Genomic DNA, 24,907 nt, shown 5'->3' on the forward strand with positions numbered 1-24,907 from the left:
TAAGCATTGAAAGTTCAAAATTGAACAGTTTTTGCAGAAAGTTTGAAGTAAGCATTTTTTTAAGATAGGAGCTTTATTTTTATTTTATTTTATTTATTTATTTTAGTATCGGAGGGTTTCCTTAGGTGCCCAACAGAGTGATGAGATCAAAACGTACGCATTTTGCAAGCTGATGGCACTTATTAGGGAGGGGGTAAAGGGTAATGCCGTTTTACAATTGTCTCCTTTGTGATACACCGAGTCGTTAGACTGATAAAATATATTGGCCACCATAAGGCTGCCTAATCATTTCTTATGTTAAAAAAGAGTCGAATGAGCATAGTATCGATATGAAGTCAGAGTAATATCCTGCGACCTTCCCTAGTAAGAGAGGAAAAGCTTACCTAATGTACTACCAATTCTTGAACAAACTTTTCTGGTGTATATATATATATAGTTTTATTTCTTTAGCTTGTCGAGATAAAATTTATAGGACAAAAAACTCGTATTTCTAAAGTTACCTTGCCGAAAATATGTGTTAACAGATTCCCATCAATTCACCTTTAACAACTTGGAACTTAGGCTATTGGGTGATTAGAGACAATGGAATCAAACAGTAGCGGATCCGGGGGGGAGGCGATCGGGACGATCGCCCTCCCCAGAAGAGGAAACTTTCTTATTTTTTATATATAAATAAAACCCATCCTAGAGTTTGGAGCTCTTAAAAGTAGCTCTAAGTAGCAGTATTACAACCCATCGCCCCCCATAAGTCCGTCCTGGATCCGTCCCTGGAATCAAGCCATATTAACAAATTTGTGAGCTAAAGAGATATAAAGTTATGCCAGAGAGAAGCCAACTTACTGTGTTTCATTAGAAGAGATATTGTGCAGTTGTTATATTGCTGATGCATTCCAAGCGAAACCAATCAATTTTGAAAAATGTTGTAGTTTCACCGTCTTCGATTTTCCTCGTGTTTTGGTATGTTATGAGGTATCACAAGAGGTGTTGAAATGCAATATGGCAGATGCTGATGGTTCACGGTTTCCAAGATAGAGGGCACTGAACACATGAAAAATGCTTCAAACATGCATATATTAAAATTTTTGTAGTTACAGTTTGGTGAATGTGAGGAGCATGAAACTTTGTAACAGTACACATAGAAATTCAGAGGAACATAAAAAAAGTAAGAACCCCCCTCCGAAATCTTACTTACTATAGTAAAATATATGAAATATCTTGCAGAATTTTCACATTTTCAGGCAAAGCCCCCCCCCCCCGAAAGTTAGCAAAGCCCTCCCCGAAACAAAATCGTAAATACGCCACTGCTCATAACATACCAAAACACGAGGAAAATCGAAGATGGTTACACCCGTGTGCTCATTTCGCTTGGAATGCATTTGTTGTAAAATTTGCCAAATGAAATAAGAAGTAGAGAGGCAAATAGTCTCGTATTATTTCTAATAGTTTCGCTTGATACAAAGAACAAACTTATATGAAACTTTAGCAGACAATGTTTTAAAATTACGAAAATAATGTACTTACCATACCAATCTAGTACTATTGTTTCGAGTTCTGTACATGCTGGGGAAGAGGCCTGAAAAGTGTAATATATAATTATGTTCGCCCAGTATGATATAAATCCTTGTAACACATTTTATTATAAAAGTTTGAATGAAATGTAAAGGAGTTAGAAGGAGTTAAAAAATAGTTAAAATTCTAATCCACACCTCTCTTTTTGAAAATATGTTTTCTTCTCTAAAAATAAATTCAATCCATATAACAAGAGCTGATCTTCTTTGTCCCATTACCATTGAGAGATTTATTTCAGATTAAAGGATTAAAATTTCCTACATATTATTGCGAAAATATATTTTACAGGAGGCAGATGCCAAAATGTTTGTTGAAAAAGCTGTATCTCTACAGGATAATGTCTAAGTGGTTTTATTTTTGGAAGAAACATTAGAATCGACAATCAAATAGTTTTACAAAGTTTGAAATAGCTATCAATCATTCTTTGAAGAAAAATATACGTAGAATATGTGCAACTCAAAATTATCTTTCATCAAAGAATTCTCATTCAATAAAAAGTAAAAGAGTTTTTCTTTACATGATGATCGCTTGACCTTGAACGTTGTATAGCTTGAATTTTCCATCACTTTTTTTTTTCTGTTTTGTCACCGTAGCTCTCTTGTGCAGAAAGCTCACGGATTGTTACTCATCTATCCACTCTAATCAATACTCTCTTCTGGTGAAAATTTTTATCAGTTTTTTGTCGTTCAAGGCCTCCCATTGTGGCCTTCAAAAATAATATGCACTTAAAAATATTTCTATTTCAATTGTATTCACATTTTTCTTTTAATTTTTTTTATTGAGTAGTAAAATATTTAATTCTTAAACAAAAACATGTTTGTTCATGAAGAAGTGATTTAATTTTTACAACTGTATTTTATTGTATGATGTATGCTGTTGACTTGTAAAGTAAGACAACTTTTCTATAAAAAAAAAATTTGAACAATGTGTGCTACATTTATACAGATTGCATGTTGAGTGTCGAAAAAATTATCACTATAAATTCTTACCCATTAATTAATAAATATTACAGATTGAAATATAATCATATTGTAAATACTAGTCTATTCAAGAAGCATTAAATGAACAATACGTGTGAGACAGAAATATGTGTTCTTAAACAAAGTAAGTATCAGTTCGAACATTTCCAGCATGTTTGTAACATAAAAGTAGAAATAGAGTACTAATTCACAGTTCTAAATGTTTGGTATTTCTGATCCCAAATTTGCATACAAAGTAAAATAAAACTGGAGTGTGATGTAACCAGAAAATATGAGGTAAACTAAAAATGTATGTATCGTTTGAAAATTTCTACTTACAATTTCTTTTAGGTGTTAAAATAACTTCGTTTTGCAGTGATACAAAAACTTTGTTGAAAAATTTTTTATTTGCAAAAAATAACTTGTTGAAAATTGTTTTGAAACCAAGATATCAAGTGGCCTAACTCCAAAACCGAAAAAGAGGACTAATGTTTTCATTCACTTCTATAGGTCGGCACTTATTTTAAAATATTTTTTGTAAACAGTAAATTTTTTATAAAACCATAAAATACATAGTTTTAATTTTGGTTGCCACCATAACAGAAATATGGATTATTCATGAGATATTGAAATTTAAATTTCACACCTGTAAAATTTTAATTTTGGAGTTAGGCCATGAGCATCAAGAGGTCCGTGTGATACATCATTTAAGGTTAAATGTTAATTAAACTAAAAATACTAAATCCAAGTGTTATGTTCAAAAAATGTTGTTTCATCTCAATCTCATTTTGTTTCATCAAAACGAGTCATAAACACAGATCAATGAAACATGATATGTTCTTTCAAAATACAATGTATTAATACAAGTGTCAACTAAGAATATTCTTTCCTTCACTCCTAAAGGTTATTTACTGCAATTTCTCAGTTGTCTTTTCCCCTTCACACATTGTACTTTTATGGAGATATGGAAGTCTAAACTAAAATTATAACGTAGTATTTTCCCTTTAAGGGAATCTCTAACAAATATATTTGCTTACCAAGATGACAATTGTAATGTTCGCGGTATACGTATCTATACATAAATACATTTCTGAAAATAGAACACTATTTATATCTATAAATATTGTTTTACTTAAATTTTAGTCAAATGTGATGCACTACTTCATTCAAGGTTATATCAACAAGATGTAAACTTGTGACGTCATTTTCAAGGTAAACAAGAACACAGAACTCCTAGAAAATAAAACAAGTTATATAGTGCAAATTCTTTTCTCCTAAGTATACCAGGTATACAGTTCTAGCAAAAGAATAATTGTGACGTCATATAAACATAAGTATATTGTGTTACTGAACTTTGTCCAGTTTCCATATAAATGTTCACAGAGGCTCAATATGGTTCCATCGTTCACAATGGTATCCAAAAATAAGAGGTCCTTAAGAATAAGGGCTATGGTCCAAGGCACCATCTGAACTCTTGACACTCTAGAAACTTACATGGTCACAAAGGTTCAATAGACAAAATTATGTTATGAAAAGTGATAGCCCGAGGTCCAACATAGTTCATCGTGAAAAATAAAATAAAAGGTCATTCTTGATACTATCTTGTTACCAATGAGATGTTTAATTTGACAGGGGTATAGGACACGTAGCTTGGTTCCTTAATATCTAATTCAATACGGACCAACGTAAAGTGTGTATTATTGGCAAAAACATGTACTCATTTTACAACGATAACGTTGTATGTTGTACAGTATATTTTGTTCGTTGTATATTTCGATAGTAATCAGGGCAGCAGTGCTCAATCACTAGCCACAAGTTAGAAGAAAAAAGGAAAGAAATATTTTGTAGATTGATTCATATATTTCTGTTTTATGTTGCTATGGTGATATTAATTAGACTTTGTCAAGAAAATGTTTATAAGATATAATTGTGTTAATCGCCATAATAGTTAGACATATCATTTTGAATTGTGATGTTAAACAAGCTCTTCTCGTCAAATAAAGTGTTCTGTGCATTCTAAACTGGTGTATGTTTCTTCAAGCTATATTTAATATGTGTAATAACTTTAAAAAAATGAAAATATATATACGAATTGAGGGAATAGCATAGTTATACTTTGGGCAAAATGGAAGATTCCACTTCTACGTCCGATGGTTATATATGGTATTCTAAAGGAGACGGAGGAGTAATTCAAGTCATTATTATGAAGGATTTCATTGCCTGACAATCTGTAAGCAAATGGGACAATGCAATGAAAACACGCGGACACAATGTTGTCACAACAAATTTACATGGCCTGGGGTCAAGTCAGTGGCCTTTCGCAACAGAGGTGAACACCCTAGCACTGAGACAATATACCCGTTCCATTTCCAGGCTTCTAGTACCATTACCAAATTTAAAAAAGTGTGTATCCCTAAAATACCTTCAATCAGGTCATGGTCAGAGGTCATCAAAGACTAAGAGCGCCTAAAGTTAAAGGTTAATAGTGTTTAAGTATAAAGGTAACCAAGGAAGTTCTGTCGCTTTTCGAACACTATCTTCGAACATCGGTATGCCACCTAAGACGTGCCAGGAAGATCAAAAATAATTCCCATCAGCATCGACGACCTTCTGCCAACTTTCTGGAAGGCCATGGATTCCATCACGGTGGAACTTGGTGGGCCATGAAGCGAAGAAGGTATCAAGTGCATTTTGCACCTCTGCTGGGGATTTGAAATGGTGTCCTCGAAGGTGATTGTCCAAGGAATGGAACAGGTGATAATGTCCATTGAACAGGAGATATAGGACGGTACAATGTCCGGGAAGTATGGAAGATTCAATAGTGTTTTCCATCCAAGGCGTAGAATGGTGTCCTGGGTCATCCTAGGCACGTAAGGCTTAGCATTGTCCTGTAACAGGAAGACCCCTTGCGAATATGAAGTGCTGGCTCCAGAGTTTTGAGTTTTCCTTGAACACGGCTCAACTGCTGACAGTACACAATTGCATTGATGCTCTGATCAGCTGGTCGCAGTTCCCGATTACGATATCTCGAGTAGTTCACCAAACACACAGAAGGACCTTCTTCTGGTGCAGTGCTGGTTTCTGCTGTTTTGGAACCGATTCATGGGATGCTAACCTATTGTTGAGGAATATGGGCCTTCAGTTCGAATCTCACTGGAATCAGCATTGAAGAAAATCTTTATTTTTTAAAAAATTATGACCATGTAGCATCAAGGCTCATATAGCATTCTGTAATATTCTTTCTTTTTTCTTTCTCTTATTCATTAAATGCTACACATAAGGCAAACATCCTCCAAGTCCTTCATCTTTTCTTTATTTCCGCTTATGTTTTCATTATGCTGTTTATTCGTAAACTCATTAAGCAATGCTGAATGCTGTGTTTAAGTGATTGCTTCCATGTTCTACAACAAAAAGATGAAAATCACTGAAGTTTCTATCTTCCGTGTTTTTCCTTGAAAAGTCTGACGAGGGAAGGGTCCAAATGGGGCACTCCAGTTGTCGAACGACATGTATCAGATATGAAAGAGGGAGTGAAACTATGTACATATGCAAATTTATAGCAACTGAGGGCAACATGGAAAAGCAGGAGAGCCGGAAGAAATATGGCCGACAGTAGAGCTCACCAGCAACAGAGAAAGCTATGGAATCACTTGTTCCGCGCGTGAATGGCCACAGATATGAAGCTAAATGTTTAGTAGTAGATGCATAAAATCTACTATATGTAATTAATAACATGGCCGCCATATTGAAAGTGGCCATCTTGCATTTGGATTCGCAGTATAAAAGAGAAAGTGGGTCATGTGGCACATGAAATAGAACTGAAATATTACCAGGAATACATCGGTGTTAACCATTCTGTAGTGACTGTTGTGAGTGGAGAAGTAACATGCAAGAAGGACACATTAAGTGTGATATAGACTCACTAGTACGACGCAAAAGCTAGAGCTTGGAGAACTTTGGTTTGTATACAGACCAAAGGAAATATTTGTTTACATGCAGAATAGTTACAAGTAAGGGAAAGATAGTCATTGACGACAGAGAAAGAAGAGACCAAAGGTGAGTCCGTGTTACCTACTGTGTGTCCAGTTTGCAGACAGAAAATAAGGAAGCTCATAATTAGTATCTGCGTTATCAGTAAAGTAGTCAAGTAAGATAGAGTGGTTGGTAAGAAGGTAAATGTGCCCTTGGTCGGTGAGCCACTGTTGAAGTGCTAGAAAATGAAAAGGTATATTCTAATTCATCATATGAAAAAGTTATTTCTTCTTGTGTGCATGAATATGAAACTCCAGGTAGTTGTGTCATTATTAGTTTGTGACATGCAACAATAATCCTTGTGAAGATCAGAAATGTAGTTATTAGTGAATATTGATACAGTGGTCGAAAATCTTTGAGTTTTACGTCCCACAGTTATGCCGGTTAGACTAAAGGAGACGGTGATGAGTAATGAATGAAATGGTGGAATGAAGAAAGTGGGAGGAAACGGAAGAACCCCGAGGAAACCCACGCACACGGTGTTTGTCCACCACAAAGTCCACTTGGCCCAGTGGTCGAAAAATATTAAACGTTAGAGATAGATGATAACGTGTCAGGTGAGAACAGCTCTTTGTTTTTCATCACAATCTTATAGATACTGTTCACATCAACTGTCCTTCATAGATTGGTATGTACCTTTATGACTATACTTGCTTATGTGATGATATGTGTTATTTTCTTTGAGAAGAACGAAGAATCACGTTGTAATTGTACCTATAATTCCCAGCCCTCCTTTGTGTCGGGTGTTTCAACATGACAACAACTATCCACCTTTTACACTGAAATATTACCAGCTCTTTGCACGTGCAAATGCTCTTTGTAATATTTTTCTAGATGTGCATCCTGTGTCAACATTATTCCAACAGGTTATTCCGCAGTTTGTTTAAACATCCTTTCACGACTTTCTTGCATGTTACTTCTCAATTCACAATAAAGTTACTACAAAATGGTTAATACCAATGAACTCCTGGTAAAATTTCAGTGCTATTTCATATGCCACCTTATCATGCATCTACTACTAAACACTTGGCCTTAATTTCTGTAGCCATTTACGCGTAGAACAAATATATTCTTAGCTTTCTGTGTTATTGGATCCTACAGTCGGCCATATTTCTTCCGGCTCTCCTGCTTTTCCATGTTGCCCTCAGCCGCTATAAATTTGCATATGTACATAGTTTCACACCCTCTTTCATGCCTGATACATGTTGTTCGGCAACTTGAGTGCCCCATTCGGATCCTTCCCTGAGGTTGTTTTTTTTCCCTGCTGCAACATCGAATTTTTGCCGGGTTCAATTTTCTCAAGTGAGTCTCTTGAGGACATCGCCTCGGAGGTGGATAACCTGCATAGAAGACGTCGTGTGTGACGTCAAGTAGCATACGTAAGTCATGGGAGGTGTCTTGTTGGACGTCGATTACCATATTTGGAGAAATATGGTGAGGGATGGAACCCGAAAAAAGAAGCGTGAAACAAAACTGGACTGCAGGCTCTTCTTGGGATTGAAGAAGAGAATTACTTTGGGGAGGACAAACCTCGGATCTCGCTCTTGATCGATTGGAACATGAAATTGAGTCAACATCTGAAGGTAACGTATCTTTCTGGCAAAACCGAACCTGTACACCAAACAGCTTAAGCTCTCCCCTGATTCTATCTTTTATCTCTACCTATCTTTTACTTAAGTTTGCCGTGCCGTTTAAAATTAAAATGTTTGTGTTTTATTTTTAATTGAAATTTTATTAAACTCACAGATCTTTGGTTAATCCATATGTTTACATAATTGTTTTAGTTCAGACTTCGAGGAGAAATTTATCTTGACATGTAAATATTACAGACTTCGAATGCTTTCAATTATATAAACATATGGAAGTAGTCATGTCACGGCATTCATCCCTTGAAACAATTAGTAGATTTGAAATCACCAATCAAAGCTGGAAACTTCAAGAATTCCAGTCACGTTTCACTATGATGATAGCGCATGGAGCTTCGTACATGACCCACTTCTCATCACATGTCAACACCCTGTCCAGAAATGGCTCCTTCTTCACAGCAAAGAAACACAAGGGTCTGCTCGCGTTGCCTCCTGACCCGAAGGCAAATCATGTGGGATCCATCGACCGAACTTATAGTGCTTCCCAAGTTGATGGAGGTGCTGCCGAATGGTTTCTACACTCACACTGAATTGTTGCCCCAGTTCCTTACATTCTGGCCACTGTCCACCTAAATTGCTGCCTGAAGATCTTCATTTTGTACATGTGTTGGTCTTCCGACAGGTGGTGTGTCTTCGAGTGTTTCGTCACCGTGCTTAAACTTGTTAATCCACTGCTGCACTGTCCGCGTAGTCACGACACCCTCACCAAAGGCCTGGCATATTTTCTGCCCGCTGCTGCGGCATTTGACTCAGTTTGAACTAGTACAGCATACACGCCATTATGACACTCTGTGGAGGTCCCATGTTCCTCTGTCCTTACGCAAATTCACTTTGTAACTGAACTGCCACACTCAGCTAGTATGTTAGATATACCCACACCAACACCTGGCCTTCGCCTTATCTCCATTCCCATTCAACTCACGGTGTGAGGGCCAATGGAACACAGTCTTACACAAAAAGCGATAGAAGTTTCTTGGTTACCTTTATAATATGATATAGGTCAATGTCATTATCATAGGGCAATGACGGTTCAACGTCATTTTCGTCAAAATTAGGAATTGCTACTATGGATTCGTAAACTAATGAAATTTTACATATTCTCAACGAAATCGTCACCAGCGTTCGTTACATAGCAATGGAGTGTGAATGTGGTGCACTATGAATTCCATGACTTTAAGGATCTAACTTATCTTGAAACTAGTGATGGCTCGACATCAACTTAACATGATACCACAATGTGAACAAATTTTGTACTTTAACTACATAACTTCACATAAAAAATTGACACTTCCTGCTTTTAACAAGCCTGAGTAAAATCACACACACGACCAGAATGACAACCATTGTTGTAAGACAATTACCGACTTTGTTTCTTTGAAGCAAAGTTACATTATAGTCTCCAAGATCGTACTTGCCACAGTGCTATTTCTTCTCGCGATCACTAAGTCTAAGGTATAGTATTGTCAAGTGCCACGTTTGAAGAACTAAACTAACATCTGAGAATAAGAGACTTTATTTTCTCTTCAAGTATTACGCAATGTCCCTAGGGATTATAAGAATATCTGGAGAGAGGTATTCACACAGGACGTCATCTTTAATGTATAACTTTGGTTTGGCAATTCATCAATAATATACGTTGTATTGTTCATAGATAACATGAACACATGTGCTGAAATTATTCATTCTCTTCCATAAAATAGTTGCAAAATTCATCATTCTCTTGAGATATTCTAACTCAAGACTAATTCATCGAATTGAAGTAATAGGTTTCATGAAAGAACTAGCATTTTGGAGATATGCAGTATCTTCTATGAAAGTCGTCACCTTCCACAATTTTATGTATATTTTTAAATAAAAACTTGCACTTTATTTTTCTATTTTTGTTTCACATAATATGTATTTTTTTTTCTTGTCTTGGAGTTTGGACAGAGAGAATGACTTTTAAGAACCAGAGCAGTGGTCATCTCTTGCTCGACGTCCAACAAGGACCCTCGCTGTTACCATGGTAATTTATCGCTCTCGGGTGTCGAAAAAAAGCCTAGCCATTTTATACTGCACTTTTCTTGTCAATCCTCTTCTAAATTCTCAAAATTAAAGGTCATGACCCCTACAATCTTAAATTTTCATTAAGGAAGATTTTTATCTCATATTCTCTATCACTTTCCTGAAAGTTTTCTTTTCTTTTCTTTTCTTTCTTTCTTTCTTTCTTTTTTTAAGTAACTTTCTTTTTTTTAAGTAATTAAACAGTTTCTCCATATATTCAATATCTGGTATTGTCAATGCAAGTAATTTGTATACAGTAGGAAAACTGTTCAAAATTTATCAGATAAAATAATGGCAATTAACTTATAATTTGAAAATTTGTTACAATCTTGAGCTTAAAGTAAACAATCGTTATTTGGTTTAAAATGCCGTTTGTATTAATATTTCATATCAGTATTATGTAATTTTGCAGTCATTCAAATTTAGAGTCCCATTTCAACATAAATGTATCACATTCATTTCTTTTTATTAATAACCTTTACAGTAGAACTTGAAAAGGAGGAGGATGTTACTTTTTTAGTGCAAATGTTTTCATCAGATGTTACACGTTGCTAGTTTCTTGATCTAAATTAAAAATTCTATCAGTGTTATCCAAATTCAGTGTTATCCTTTCTATTAAATCATGTTTAGATTATCTCTCATCTTAATTTAGACAAAAGAAAAAATCTTTGATCATTGCTACATAGGGATCTAGCTGAGCTGACTCTCATTTAGATATTAAGATTTTTAATGAGTAACTTGGCAATATTTTTCGTTAATTAATTTCTAATTATTTTTCTGGCTACCCACTTTCCTCTTTATACTAATTATACAGAAGAATGAAAGTCAGTGCAGCTATTCCCTAAAAGTCAAAATTAGAGAAACATTTTCCTTTTCCAGCTATGCAGCGTGTGTTGTATGAAAGAAGATCGGGAAGAAAGCATCTCGTTTAGTGCTCGTAACATTTTATTTTTTTTAAAAAAAATTCCATTTTCAAGACTTTCCTTTCTTTAGAGCCCTGGAATCCGTTCGGAGAGGGGTTGATCTAGGAATGAAGTAGAAGGGGGAGTAATATTCAGGCGGAACAGCGGACGAATCCTCGCGTCGGTAGCATTTTCAGCTGAACCAAGGTTTGACTCCAGTCGGACTCAAACTCCGGTAAAGTATAGCGTGAAACTTCCAAAGTTCCAAAAATTAAAATACTGTACTTTATAGACAAAACTTAAGTCGATAGTTAAATTATACGTACCCATGAGAAACCAATGCAGCCAATCGCATCAGAAAGCATATCTCCTAAAATGGATGAGAAAGAGTTGGCACTAGGAAAGTAGGCGTGGAAATGTGGGTGGTTCCAATGAGTAACGCCTGGCATTATTTTATCCTCAATATCTTGTAAAATATCACTCCATTTATCTGGCTTCTGTGGTGCCTCTTGTGGAAGAAGGTCTTTGAGGTAACCAGGTTCAACAGTTGGAGTGACTCTTCTGGAATTTAAGGTTTCTAAATAATGACAGATTAAGTCCACCATATCTTTGCTTCTTTTGCGAAACTCTTTAATGTCCATTGTTGCAGAAAAAAGATTGTAGCTGAAAATTAAAAAGAATAATTATTTAGATTGCACTATTCTGAAACCAAGTTGCTTTACATGAACTCAATATATTTAAAACTAGTTGAGTTTAGTGTTTGTATAGCATAATCGTTCACATAATTTAGTATCATAAATTACAGTACAGTTGATACTACTTGTCCCTTGTGACAGCTCGCTGCACGCACGTGGTTCTCAATGCTGTGTTGCCAATTTTTACGTCAGGTATTCAAACCATACGAGTAGTATACACAAAACACGAAGTTATTCACTGTAAATAAATGTTTTATAAAATCAAATGACACAAAAGAGAACTAAAAACAATGCTCTCAATAACCAGCAGGTCCACTACTCAAGTTGATATTCGACTAAAACAATGTGCATTTGCTTATATTCAAACTGGCAACGCGCGGAGAGGGTGGAATGTTTACCACTGCAGAGCGAGAGAAATGAGCCACTATAATTGGCTGAACGTGTTGTTGCCATATAAACAGTCCTTTTTGGCTGATTGTTATGACCATGTGCAGGAGGGAAAAAACAGAAGAAAGCAACTGTCACAAGGCACAAGTTGTATCAATTGAATTATATGTTAATTTATAATGAGAAATTTCTGACACGGAAGTTCTATACGCAATACAACATTTCATATTATAGTACTTACGGTAGAGCACTGTGCGATATATATGAAAACAGATGAAAGCTTTGCAACCTTTGTCTATCCAAAGTATGGAATGAGAGTCCGTACTGGCAGAATTGTATAAGTGTTGAGTCTGATCAGTGAACATTGTTAATGGCAGAAAATTTATTTATACCATGCAACAAAGATTTGTACAGCAATTTTTAGCTGTAGAGATACAATACCATATTGTCATTTTGATAGCAGAATTTCACGAAATGATTAGTTTTACAGATCTACGTGGAACAGATAAGTAATAAACCTCAGAAGCTAATGCCTCCTGAACATGGTGAAATCCAAAGTAGTTTTTAATGAGGTTATAAATGTGTTGAGGAAAATATTGTTATTTTAGATTTTGCTTAACAGCAAGATTCGCCACAGTTGTAAGGAATCTCACGTAGATAAAGAATATGGGCCTTATGCAGAGTCGTTTTAACGTATGATTAGCGTCATACTAATGGCCTACTACCGCAGGAAACATATGTTAGTCGAACTCTTTAGTATGGCACTAATCACGCGTCAGAACGACTCTGCATAAGGCAATCTAATCCCCTATATATTTTAAACTCAGAAGGCAATCTAAAATGGTGCTTCTGGCCAGAGTACAATGGAATCTTTCCATACTGGGCATCTGTTGCACTAAAGTTAAAAAGTATGTATGTGCTATTCTCCAGTGGTGAACAATGGTTTATTAAGTTGAATGCCTCACGATTATTCTCTGAGCCTAAAGAAGGTGGTGATGATAATAACGAAGGAAATAATGCGATGAACAAAGTAGGAAGACACAGGAGGACCCCGAGAAAACAAGCATAGTGTTTGTTGAACACAAAGCCTATTTGCCGGGAGCTAGAATTGAACTTGAGACTCTATGCACCAGAAGTGAGAGTTCTAGCACTGATTACCGCACCTCCATAGTTCATTTGTTTACACCTTTGGGAATTTACGTCCACATTTCATTCATTGTAGTTTGAAGCCAGTGTTGTTCATTGCGCCATGGACAAACACTTCTTCAGTATCATATACATGTAAATAATTGATCTTTCTGTATCAGTTTATGCGTATGTTATGCTGTAGGTATGTATGATGTGTTGGTATGTAATGATTAAACTTGGGATTTTTGTATATTTTCATGTTTTTCTTTTAAAGTGATATCGACATGCTGTCCTTTAAAGTGATATCGACATACTGTCCTAATATACAGGGTGGTAAAAAATTAGGTATATACACCCCTGCATTGATCAAGTATAAAATTCTAGTTAATTGGTTTATTTGCTTTGACTCTTCCGAGCTTAAGATGTAAGTAAAAACACATTAAGAACAAATATTAAAGAAACTAAGTTTACCTGATGGATAACAATAAGAAATCATATAAATGCAAGAGCTGATGAGTATGGTACTGTATACCTACTTTTGGGCTACCCTGTACATACATCCATTACACCTGATTTCCAAATGAAAGAACCAAGCTTCATAGTGCATATACCTAGGTAATGCATGTCTGGATATTACTTCATATTTATACCCAGCGCCTAACTTAGATTTTTTTCTGGGGGGCAAGTATTAATACGCGTATTTCGGCCCCCTTGAAAAGTTGTTTTGCTAATTCTTGGGACCCCTATTTCTATCTTGCTCTTATTCTTTATGGAACCCCCGGAGCCCCTGAGCTCTCCCGCACAGTAAGGTCTGCGGAACCGTTAGTTGCGCCCCTGGGCCCGTTTCATGCAAGACAAATTAATTAAGGGGACAATATTGACAAATCTCAAAGCCATACGAATAAATATTATTTCTAGGGCCCCTAATAGTAGACATTTTTTACTGAAATGGGTCCAAGACTCATTTTTGTTTTATTTACCTTTTGTGTTATGTTTTGTTTATGTAAAGTAATGAAACAGTTTGATGCTTCATTTATAATTTCATGTTTGAATCGTATACGGAGTAAGAAAATTTTGTCTTAAAACAGACTCCCTCGAACGGCGGGAAGCTTCCTTAGGGCAGCAGTTGCCCCCTGCCCCCCACAAGTTACGGCTCTGTTTATACCATCACTGCGCATGAATGCATAATTCGTAGAACGTCATTACGTTTGGCCATTTTTAAAACTGCATTCACTAAATAAGTTCATGCAAGGAATAACTTCGAGTTCGTAGATAGTTAATAGCCTGGTTTAGAAGTTTAAATTAAGAGGTTCTTTATTAATTGAAATATCATATATATATTTATGGATGGATTCAACGCTCGTAGAATAGGTTCTCTCTATTCAAACCGAGTGGTAAAAAAAACTTAACTCTTTCCGGTTTCAACAAACCAGTTGACAAAATTGTCCGTTGTGTGTCAATCATGTTTTAAATCGTGATGTGAAAACATATATCTTGCAAACCATTCCCTTTCTAGCAGTAGGTTGCTGGACAAGAAACCTGAACAATTGATGCGGGAAACGTATTCTGTAAAACATGTGCTGTTACATACATACACTCAGCGCCAAGGCGTATACAAGTACCCCTTGCTAATAAGGCGAGTCTTCTGCTGAGAACAAAAGTGTAACATTGCGAGAGGGATGTTTTCCGTTCTAAACGGTATGGCTTCTAACAAGTACGTAAAGAAAACAAAGCCGGTGCAAGTCGAGTTGTCCAATATATGTTGGTAAATTGTAGGAATCTTATTTTTATTTTTTTCTACAGTGTTAATTTTTTATAATATTGTAACAAATTTCTTTACAAATTTTGGGTATTAATAATATTTATTCAATCTTTTTAGTTTTCCGTTTATGTAAATTAGTTAGTCAGATCTTGATTTCCCCAACTTTAATGTAAATGTAGGGTTACTAGGATCAATTTTGTTACAGGAGAATTCTTCTAAATTATCAAAATTGACTTCATTTTAGTATTATCATTTTCTAAATATTCGATTTCTTTAATTGGGATAAATATTTTCAACCAGAAAATCAGTTGATTATTTAAAAAAAAAAATGGCAGGTTATGTTCATAGTCTTGTATATGTTTACATTTCATATCTTTTAATGTAAGCCTTCCCATGGAAAGAGGCTTGTAAACTCCTGCGTTGAGAAACATCTGGCGTCGAGATTAGTTAGTTGATGGTGATTGCAAATGGAAGCCAATCGTTTCTGATGTTCGTTCTGCAATATATTTAATAGTTTTGCTAATTTTATCAGAAGTGAGGTGTGTTTGACAACTGAAATGTAATTAATAAAGCTCATAAAGAAGTATTGTACTAAATTTGCTGCAGAAAATCTATTAAATAAACCGATTTGGAAAAATATCTTAGGTAAAAGAAAAAAAGTACTATCAAATGATTTTTAAAACGTATTTAATCTGCTTGCTGGTAGTTAAATCTTGATCATTACCGTGAACTGAACACTTATTTTGGCTGAAAACTAAGTTAAACTAAATATAACAATTTGAAAGTTTTAATTTTGCTTTTATTGGCAGAAGTTGGAATTTTGGAAGCATGGAAAAGGCAACTAACATGATTTGTGGCTAGTGTTGTTTCAATCCCTCCTTCCAAAGAGTAAAATGATTGTATTTTACTGTTTAACTAAATATTTTGGTAGACTCAAAAGGCCTTATGCAGAGTCGTTTTGACGCGTAATTAGTGTCATACTAAAGAGTTCGACTAACATATGTTTCGTGCAGTAGTCAGGCCTTTAGTATGACGCTAATCATATGTCAAAACGACTCTGCATAAGGCGGAAAGTCTTGGAGAACGAAAATGTAATTTTGGTTTTTAATTCAATGGCTTTAAATTCATAGTAACGACAAAATTATTCAAACCAGTCTTGTGCTGTAGAATAGTACTCATAATTGCACATATAGTCACAGAGAATTAATACCTACCATAGTATTAATACTTAGGCCTAATGTGATCTGGAGATTTTCATTATGTTGTAACACCGTGTGCGTGGGTTTTCTCGGAGTTCTCCCGTTTCCTCCCACTTTCTTCATTCCACCATTTCATTCATTTCTCATCATAATCACCGTCTCCTTTAGCCTAACCGGCATAAACGTGGGACGTAAAACTCAAAGATTTCATTTCATTTTTTCATTATGTTGTGTAACTAGTCTATTTCTTTTTTAAAAAAAATTTTACTTTGACATCTTAAGAAAATACTGGGAATATATAAATAAATACAGAGAGTTAAATATTTTAATTTGGAATTATGCAAATAGAACATGCGTGGTTTACAATGATTGTTTAAATCGAAAAATTATACAGTAGAACCTCTTCATTTCTGATTTCAAGGAGAATATCACAGAATTCAATAGAGAGAATAAGAGTTTTATCAAAATTTTCATTCTTTATACTCTCTTCAGCAAAGTTTATATCAAATATTATGTAAATAAAACGTAAATGTAAAAGTTCTTATGTAAATAAAATGTACAACTGAAAATTTTCTTTTAAGCAGAAATGGGAAATCCAACCCTGTAATTTTATGTAGTCAAGAATACAGTAAGGTTTACAAAGTGTTTGATAAACTGAAAGTACACAAAATAGCAGTACATGAAATTTTCTCAGTTCTATAATAAAAGATTACAGCTGTGAAAGATCCAGAGGTTTCTTAACACAGCCGGAAACAGAAACAACCGAATTCTGAAGTAAAATTTATTCTTTTAGTTTCTTTTTCAAAATTCTCAGTTTGGATTTTCTTTTTTAAATTTTCTGTTGCACTAAAATTCTGTTTGGAAGTTATTGTGGATATTTTTCCTGGAAAAGTGCCAGTACAAAAAAATTTCAGTTTCAGTAGTCATCATTGCCAATTCAACTTTGAGGTCGGTGGTCGGTGGTTTGTGGTTCGCAAACTTTCTCATGACGGGTAGTGGATAACAGACTGCAGGCCTGGATGTTGGGCTTCGAGTTGTGATGAAAGATGCACTGGGAAAATCTTCTTTGGGCAAAATTTGAGTTCCATTTTCCGGGGACAACTGGCCTGGTGAATGGATTAGTGATTGTTGGTAGCATACCTGCCCTGGGCGCAGTATGTGTCACGACCACCTGTCAGTGATACATTTACAAAATTCATAGTCCTAAGGAACGTGAACATCATACACTAATACAAATACACACACACAATCAATTTTATTTCGATTTCATTTTATTTATTTGTTTATTTTATTTTTTTTCTAAAAAGGTTGACGGAGGTCCATTACGAGCTTCGTCATTGACCTCTTGGCCTTTTGAACCATTGAACAAGTTTCCGCTGCAGATCTGCCGAATTTCACATAGAACTTGATCGCGTACCTTTGTTCCAGTGAGTGGTGTATCGCGACTTGTACAAGAGACGAAACAGAGGTTTACAAAATTACCCGTCGTTTACCTCCGAGGTCTCGGAGCCCACTGAGCAAGCACTCACTTGGTAGTTGAGTTATACCACCATCGATAGCAGCGGATAGAGGGCGCTGCAACCTGCAGTTGCTTTACAATAAACTGTAGGACATTATTTTCCGGACATACCTTTAAGATTAACAAATTACCCTACGTGTTAATAAGGACAGTATTTTGCGTTCTTCTATCCGTACCTTTCACATAGAATTCGTCTAAATTCCAAGTCTCGCACGAAATTCTAACTGTTCGTATGGGCATCTTAGAGAATCCCAACCCATTTTTCTTCAATTCTACGAGGGCCGTTCGGAAAGTAACCTCCGATTGGTTAAAAAAAAGAAACACCAAAGTACATAAGAAGAATTTATTATATACATCTGAAACTACTCCTTTGCTCTATTTTGCAATGTAGTTTCCATAAACATTCAAGCATTTATCATATTTTTGCACTAGTTTGGAAATTCCATCAGCATAAAAAATTCTCCGTGTGTGCCTGTGACCGCATCTTAAACGACGTCATATAACACAGTCCTGGAAATTTTTGGAAATTCATCGGAAAGCTCCCAGATTGTGAAACGTCGATTTTCACGAACTTTTCCATCAATTTTCTGAGCGAGTTCATCAGTGACCACTGATGACTTCCCACTCCTCTCTTCGACATGAATGTTTTTGTTCGTCCACATTTATATGAACGAACCCATTCGCGAACAACTCCTTCAGTCATCACACTTGGTTCATACACGGCACAAAGTTCCCGATGAATAGCTGTTGTCGAATGTTGTTTTGCCATAAGAGAAAACATAAAACAGTTCGCACCTCGCACTTAGCGGCCTTTTCTATTGCAGCACACATTTTGAGACTCTACAAAAGTGGAACTAGTGATCAGATAACCTTCACTCTTCCACGGCTGGATGCAGACTGAGCCACCGCGCACCTCTGTGCAAACATGGTAGTGTTGCCCCCATTACTTCACGCACAGTGACCAATCGGAGGTTACTTTCCAAACGCGCCCCGTAGGTCAAGTATCTAAAAACGCTAAAACATATGTTTAATTAGTATAAATGAGAAATCCAAATATCAAATTTTATATGTCCCTAACCTTAAGATGTTCTGAGATATGGACTCAGTAATTGGATTCTTTATTTCCCTCTTTCACATTGAATGTCCAAAAAATCCTTCCTTACTGGTACCTTAAGTCATAAATTCTATCTAATTCGGGACACGGTGTTTCAGTGGTAGAGCGCTTACCTCTGGTACGTGCGGTCCTTGGTTCGATACCCGGCCAAGTAAGTTTGTGGTGGTCAACATTATGTTCGTAGGGTTGTCTTGAGATACTCCCGTTTCCTTCCACATTCTCATTCCACCACACAGAGAAAAACTATGTGGAGTATGTGAAAATGTATGTTACATGCGTAAATCATGTAGCTTTTGGACTGCATGATGTTTATCATGCAGCAAACACATAACTGAAAACGTGTGTTTTATAATACTTTCCGTATAAGTGTTCTATTTATACGTATTTTCCATATGAAAGAAAGAACTGTATACCTAGGTATAAACGGTCAGGATCTTAAATACAGATGGAAGTATGTGACATATAGCTAACCTATGTAATATACGGAAGACTGTCAGATATCCTGCAGCGGTATGATGTAACATGTAAGTGTAAAAAGGGTAGTACGTGTATTGCATATGGATAATGTATGCTCCTTATAGCTTTCCATAGTAAACATACGGAATCCGTATATTTGTACAATGTACGCTGTCCGGATAATGGATTTTTCTCTGTGCAATTCTTCCATGTCTACTTTAGCCTAAAGGGCATTAACGTGGGACGTTAAACTAAAAGATTTCATTTTTAGAAATTCTATATACTGACAAAATTTCAAGATTCTGTTTTAAGGGGTTTGCTCTAGGGGCTGATCAGTCAGTCGGAAATTCTTCTTTCATATATATACAGAAACTAAGAGGCCCCATCACTTAAATTAAAATACCGCTAAATTTACAGTAATTAAGTGCTTTCTTCAAACAGATAAAAGATAATCGAAATTTGAACAAGAGTTCCCTGGACAATATTATTTTACATGAGATACCGTTATCACGACTCATTTATCTGCTTTCGTTTTCCAGTTATTTCGAAAATTGGCATTTATTTTCGCGTTTAGGAATAGCTTTAAACAGAAAGCTACTAAGTAGCTCGTGATAACAGTACCTCATGCAAAATAATATTGTCTAGATCTTTCTTGCTCCACATTTCGATTATCTTTTATCTATTTGAAGATATCACATAATTACTGTAAAATTAGCGGTATTTTAATTTTGCAGTGATTAAGCTTTTTAAAGTCTTACAAGTAAACCTTACGTTTGGGTGAATCGAGTTGCTGACTGAGACACATATGAAAAAGTAGTACTAAATGTGGTCAGTATTTCAGTGAAGTTTTAGGTGCGAAGCTCCAGGGGTTTAGGAGATACAGCTACCAGAACATCACATAGAAGAACAGAATAGTCTTCATACAGTTGGAGGTAAAAGCTCTGTAAGACCTCTTGTAACGACAAAAGATGAATAACAAATATATGGGTACATATTAGGACTAGGGGGAAGTCATATAGTAAGGGTATACCTGACGGCGGCCATCTTGAAATCCGCCATTTTGAATTAAGGTTAAGTTTTTAAAATAGGAATAGGGTCATGTGATACATGATTTAAGGCGCAAATTTAATCAGAAGAACAATGGTGACGTTAATTTTGATTTACGCGCAATTGGTAGAAAGTTACAGGGAAATTAAATATTGTTGCATCATATGTATTAGTCCTTTACCCTACCTTGTAAATTTTGTGTTAATGATAATAATTAAATAAAAAGCAGATGGATAAATATTAGGTCTATGGTAAGAGTTGCCTTGATGGCGGCCATGTTCAAATCCGCCATTTTGAATCAGACAAAAGTTTTAAACAAAACGCATAACAGTGACACCTTATTAATAGCAAATTTTACCATAAATCCAACGGTATAACCATTTTTGCTTTATCATTAACCAGCACAAAATTAAATGGATCGCTCCTTACGACTACTGCTTTGACGGAATTGTTAACGACAAATGTGTCAAGTGTAACTCGATTGCCTTTGTCAGGTGTGCTCACTGTGAGCAGAGCATTTGTGCAAGTCATGCACTCTTTTCTGAACTACATATTGATTGTACTAATTGAGGACTTTTCTGGAAGAAAGACCCAAGTTCAATTATGACTCAATTCCACTTTGGTCATTTTTCCTTAAATTAGCAACTTGTTTATGCGATAACAAGTGCTGGTTAATGATAAAGCAAAAATGATTATACCGTTGGATTTATGGTAAAAATTGCTATTAATAAGGTGTCACTGTTATGCGTTTTGTTTAAAACTTTTGTCTGATACAAAATGTCGGATTTGAACAGGGCCGCCATCAAGGCAACTCTTACCATAGACCTAATATTTATCCATCTGCTTTTTATTTAATTATTATCATTAACACAAAATTTACAAGGTGGGGTAAAGGACTAATACATATGCTGCAACAATATTTAATTTCCCTGTAACTTTTTACCAATTGCGCGTAAATCAAAATTAACGTCACCATTGTTCTTCTGATTAAATTTGCGCCTTAAATCATGTATCACATGACCCTATTCCTATTTTAAAAACTTAACCTTAATTCAAAATGGCGGATTTCAAGATGGCCGCCGTCAGGTATACCCTTACTATATGACTTCCCCCTAGTCCTAATATGTACCCATATATTTGTTATTCATCTTTTGTCGTTATTAGAGGTCTTACAGAGCGTTTACCTCCAACTGTATGAAGACTATTCTGTACTTCTATGTGATGTTCTGGTAGCTGTATCTCCTAAACCCCTGGAGCTTCGCACCTAAAACTTCACTGAAATACTGGCTACATTTAGTACTACTGTTTCATATGTGTCTCAGTCAGCAACTCGATTCACCCAAACGTAAGGTTTACTTGTTAGAAACAAAAAAGTTAATAAATAAAAAATAAATAATTGTTACTTATAGCTATAGTAAAATTGTCCGCACTGTTTGTCATAATTACTAAAGTTCGCAAGTACTATGTAAATAAGTTACTAATTAACTCACCTGATGATTTTTTAAACACTTTCTGCCACTTGCTTTATAATATAGCTGTTTGTTGTAAAACTACTTGAGTACAGTTATTTATATACTTATATACGTTGGGAGACAGAAAAAAAGATATTATTACCAACGGCTATACGGCTATATTAATAACCAATATGATGGAACACGTAAAGTATCTGAGCTTACTATACTTTCAGTAATTAAGTAAAAACATATATTCCGAATTCTATACACATAGTCTAATTGTATTATTTACAAAACGAATGCTGACGTTTTCGTTAAAATTTCATTTCACTTCCCGTTTAACGTTGCCTTTACAAACTTAACATTTCTACTAGGAATACTAAACATTAAATAAGTTCGTCTTTGGATAAAGGATGTCTCATAATCACAATATTATCTGAGCTATTGTTTTATTTGTTTAGTTCTCACAGTTTAGTATTTTATCAGCGGAAAGTGTAGAAAATTTTCATCAAATATGTAACGGATAGCTTTGTTTGTCATAGATATTGAAGCTATGGTCATGTTTATTGTTCATTTTTGTATGTGAAGTAAATCAAATCTACACCAGCTATTCAATTCTATATATATTACTTTTATGGCATTATATTCAAAGCGTTGCAACTCCTGCTAATGCCAATATACCTCTTATTATTATCTTTCCTGAGGATAAATTAATTATTTATGGCAAACTCACAAAACGCACTAGCAATGATAAAAATTAATTATATAATATCGAATAACACAGCGTGACACTTTTTACTGTGTATTTAACTATTAATCAATGTTACAAGAAATACTATCAATGCGAAACTCATTTCAAGAGAACATCGTCTATTACAAGCTATATTCCACAAATTCCATTTCCACTTCCACTTCTCCTAACAATAGGTGTTAAAAATTGAAGAATGCAGACTTAAGTCTGTTTCACCCACATCCTTAATATAGAAAACGATGTAAAATTATGATTGTTAGTTGAAAGGTGTGCTATTAGGCCTTTTCCGGTGGAATTGAAAAATTGAATTTGAGTAACAGTTCAGTTTGGTAATAAGATCTGATATTATGTTTGTAAGAATATAGGTCTATGTAAAGTGTAATTAAGCAATTATTTTTTTTCACCGGAAGAAAAGATGCTTAATATATATAAAGTATAATATTTACTATTAGATTCCGGATAATAATGCTATACTTCTTCAGAGTGCAAGACCGTTATCTTGAAAAAAGGTAATGATGTAGTTAGTGCAAAATGTCTAAACCTATCAATTGTCAAAAGTTGTTTAATTGAAAATGGGCCGTAGTCATAACGTTGATGTAAAACTTTCATAACTATTGTCCTATGTTTAGATAAGAGAGAGGAAAGAGAAGATGATCCAAAGTGCCTACCTGTTCATCACACTAACATAAAGGTGAAGTATTCCTGCGAATTTTGTACAAGAGGTAAGGTGTGATTGCTGAATTGAACCTAAGTCTATAATATAGAATAATTTTGGATCTAGACCAAGAACACAGGGCATTCCATGTGGTAAAGCGAGCGGAGTTTATTTCCCAATAATAAGTTCCAGAACCTGTTCGTTTTTTTGTTTTTCCATATGACAGATTACTCAGAAATCATCTGATCAATGTAATATTTAAAATTTAGAGGGAGAAGTTTGATATTGGCGATAATTCCTGGGTCTCTTGCTTTTTTTAGATAGGTTATCAGCGATTTTATTTGATTTTATGTTGATATGGCTGAGGGCGTGAATGAAATCTATTGTATGACCCATGGCTAGTAATTTGCGATAAATAGGTTTGATGTTAAGTAAGGTCCAAGTAGATTTGATATTCCAATGAATAGATGAAAGTGCCTTCAAGACTATAGGAATCCGTACATATACATGCGTGCTGGATATTGTGACGTTGTATTAATAATAATGCATGCCGTATACCAAAGGCTTCGCCCTCAAAGATGGTTGTAGAAACTGGAAGTTTTGATTAATAATTTTGAGTTGTGGAATAAAAACTGCCACACCAACAAGTTTATGTTCGACTTTTGATGCATCAGTGTAGAGAAAAATAATGTTTGATGAAAAACGATCTATAAAACTATACCAAATACTTTTATTTATATTTTGAGAGAGTTTTTTTGTTTGTTTGTTTGTTTGTTTTAGTATCAAAATAAGGCGGAAAAATAGGTTTGATAGTAGTCGTATTGGTTTCATATGCAAAACTGAAGCACGGTAGATTCGGAAGCTTGATAATTTTTGAATGCAAGACTTTTAAAAATAGAAAAGCTTTGTAGAGCCATGGTAGCCTAGAACTATATGGTAGCTTGTTATGTCTATTCTGTATTTCTAATTTGTCCAATTTTTTGAAGAGCGGAGAATTAGTAATAGTGAGTCTGAGTAAAAGATATTTACAGGCCAGTTTATACATTTTTATAGGTAAAGGGAGCGTGCTTGTTTCTTCCAAGATGACATTGTTTGGACAGAATCGAGGCTGTGCAAGTATGAGTTTTAATGTGGAATGCTGCAGTTTTGCTAGAGCTATATAGAACTGTGGTGATGTAGTGGAGTAAAGAATAATTCCGTAGAGAATCTTAGCTTCAATACATTGTTGAAAAATGGTGTATAATGTATGAGGATGAATGCCCCATTTTTTAGAGCTTAAGCTGCGAAGAATGTCTCAACATTCCATTCTTTTTTCTACTTCATTTTATAACAACAACATGTGCACAAATTCATAACATATTCTGCCTCTAACATTCTTCTCCACTCTAAGGAATGTTTACTCATATCCCCATAATAAATGTGTAATCTACCAAAACATATATGAATGGGACAATACAGATACCAGATATGATTTTATATGCATAGATAATAACTTGTGAATAAACGACTTCTGCAAACAAGCATATCAAAAGTATCTTCATAGAAAGACACGTTTAACTTAATTTTAAAAAAAGCATTCCAAACCCACA

The 24,907-nt window shown here is 35.1% G+C and overlaps 1 protein-coding gene across 1 annotated transcript in view; it reads right to left on the minus strand.

Moving 5' to 3' along the window:
* The window catches only part of LOC145670792 (aromatic-L-amino-acid decarboxylase-like), a 101,887-nt gene extending 79,854 nt beyond the window's left edge, over nt 1–22,033 (minus strand). The window contains exons 1-3 of the mRNA XM_081739537.1: nt 21,949–22,033; nt 11,478–11,814; nt 1,522–1,573 (exon numbers count right to left, since the gene is read on the minus strand). Coding sequence (XP_081595663.1) covers nt 1,522–1,573; nt 11,478–11,792 — 367 coding nt within the window. The 5' untranslated portion in view covers nt 11,793–11,814; nt 21,949–22,033. The remainder of the gene's footprint in view (nt 1–1,521; nt 1,574–11,477; nt 11,815–21,948) is intronic.
* Nucleotides 22,034–24,907: the final 2,874 nt, after the last annotated feature.

The sequence above is a fragment of the Thermobia domestica genome, chromosome 2, assembly GCF_964235325.1.
Source record: "Thermobia domestica chromosome 2, izTheDome1.hap1.1, whole genome shotgun sequence".
Taxonomy (NCBI): Eukaryota; Metazoa; Arthropoda; class Insecta; order Zygentoma; family Lepismatidae; genus Thermobia; species Thermobia domestica.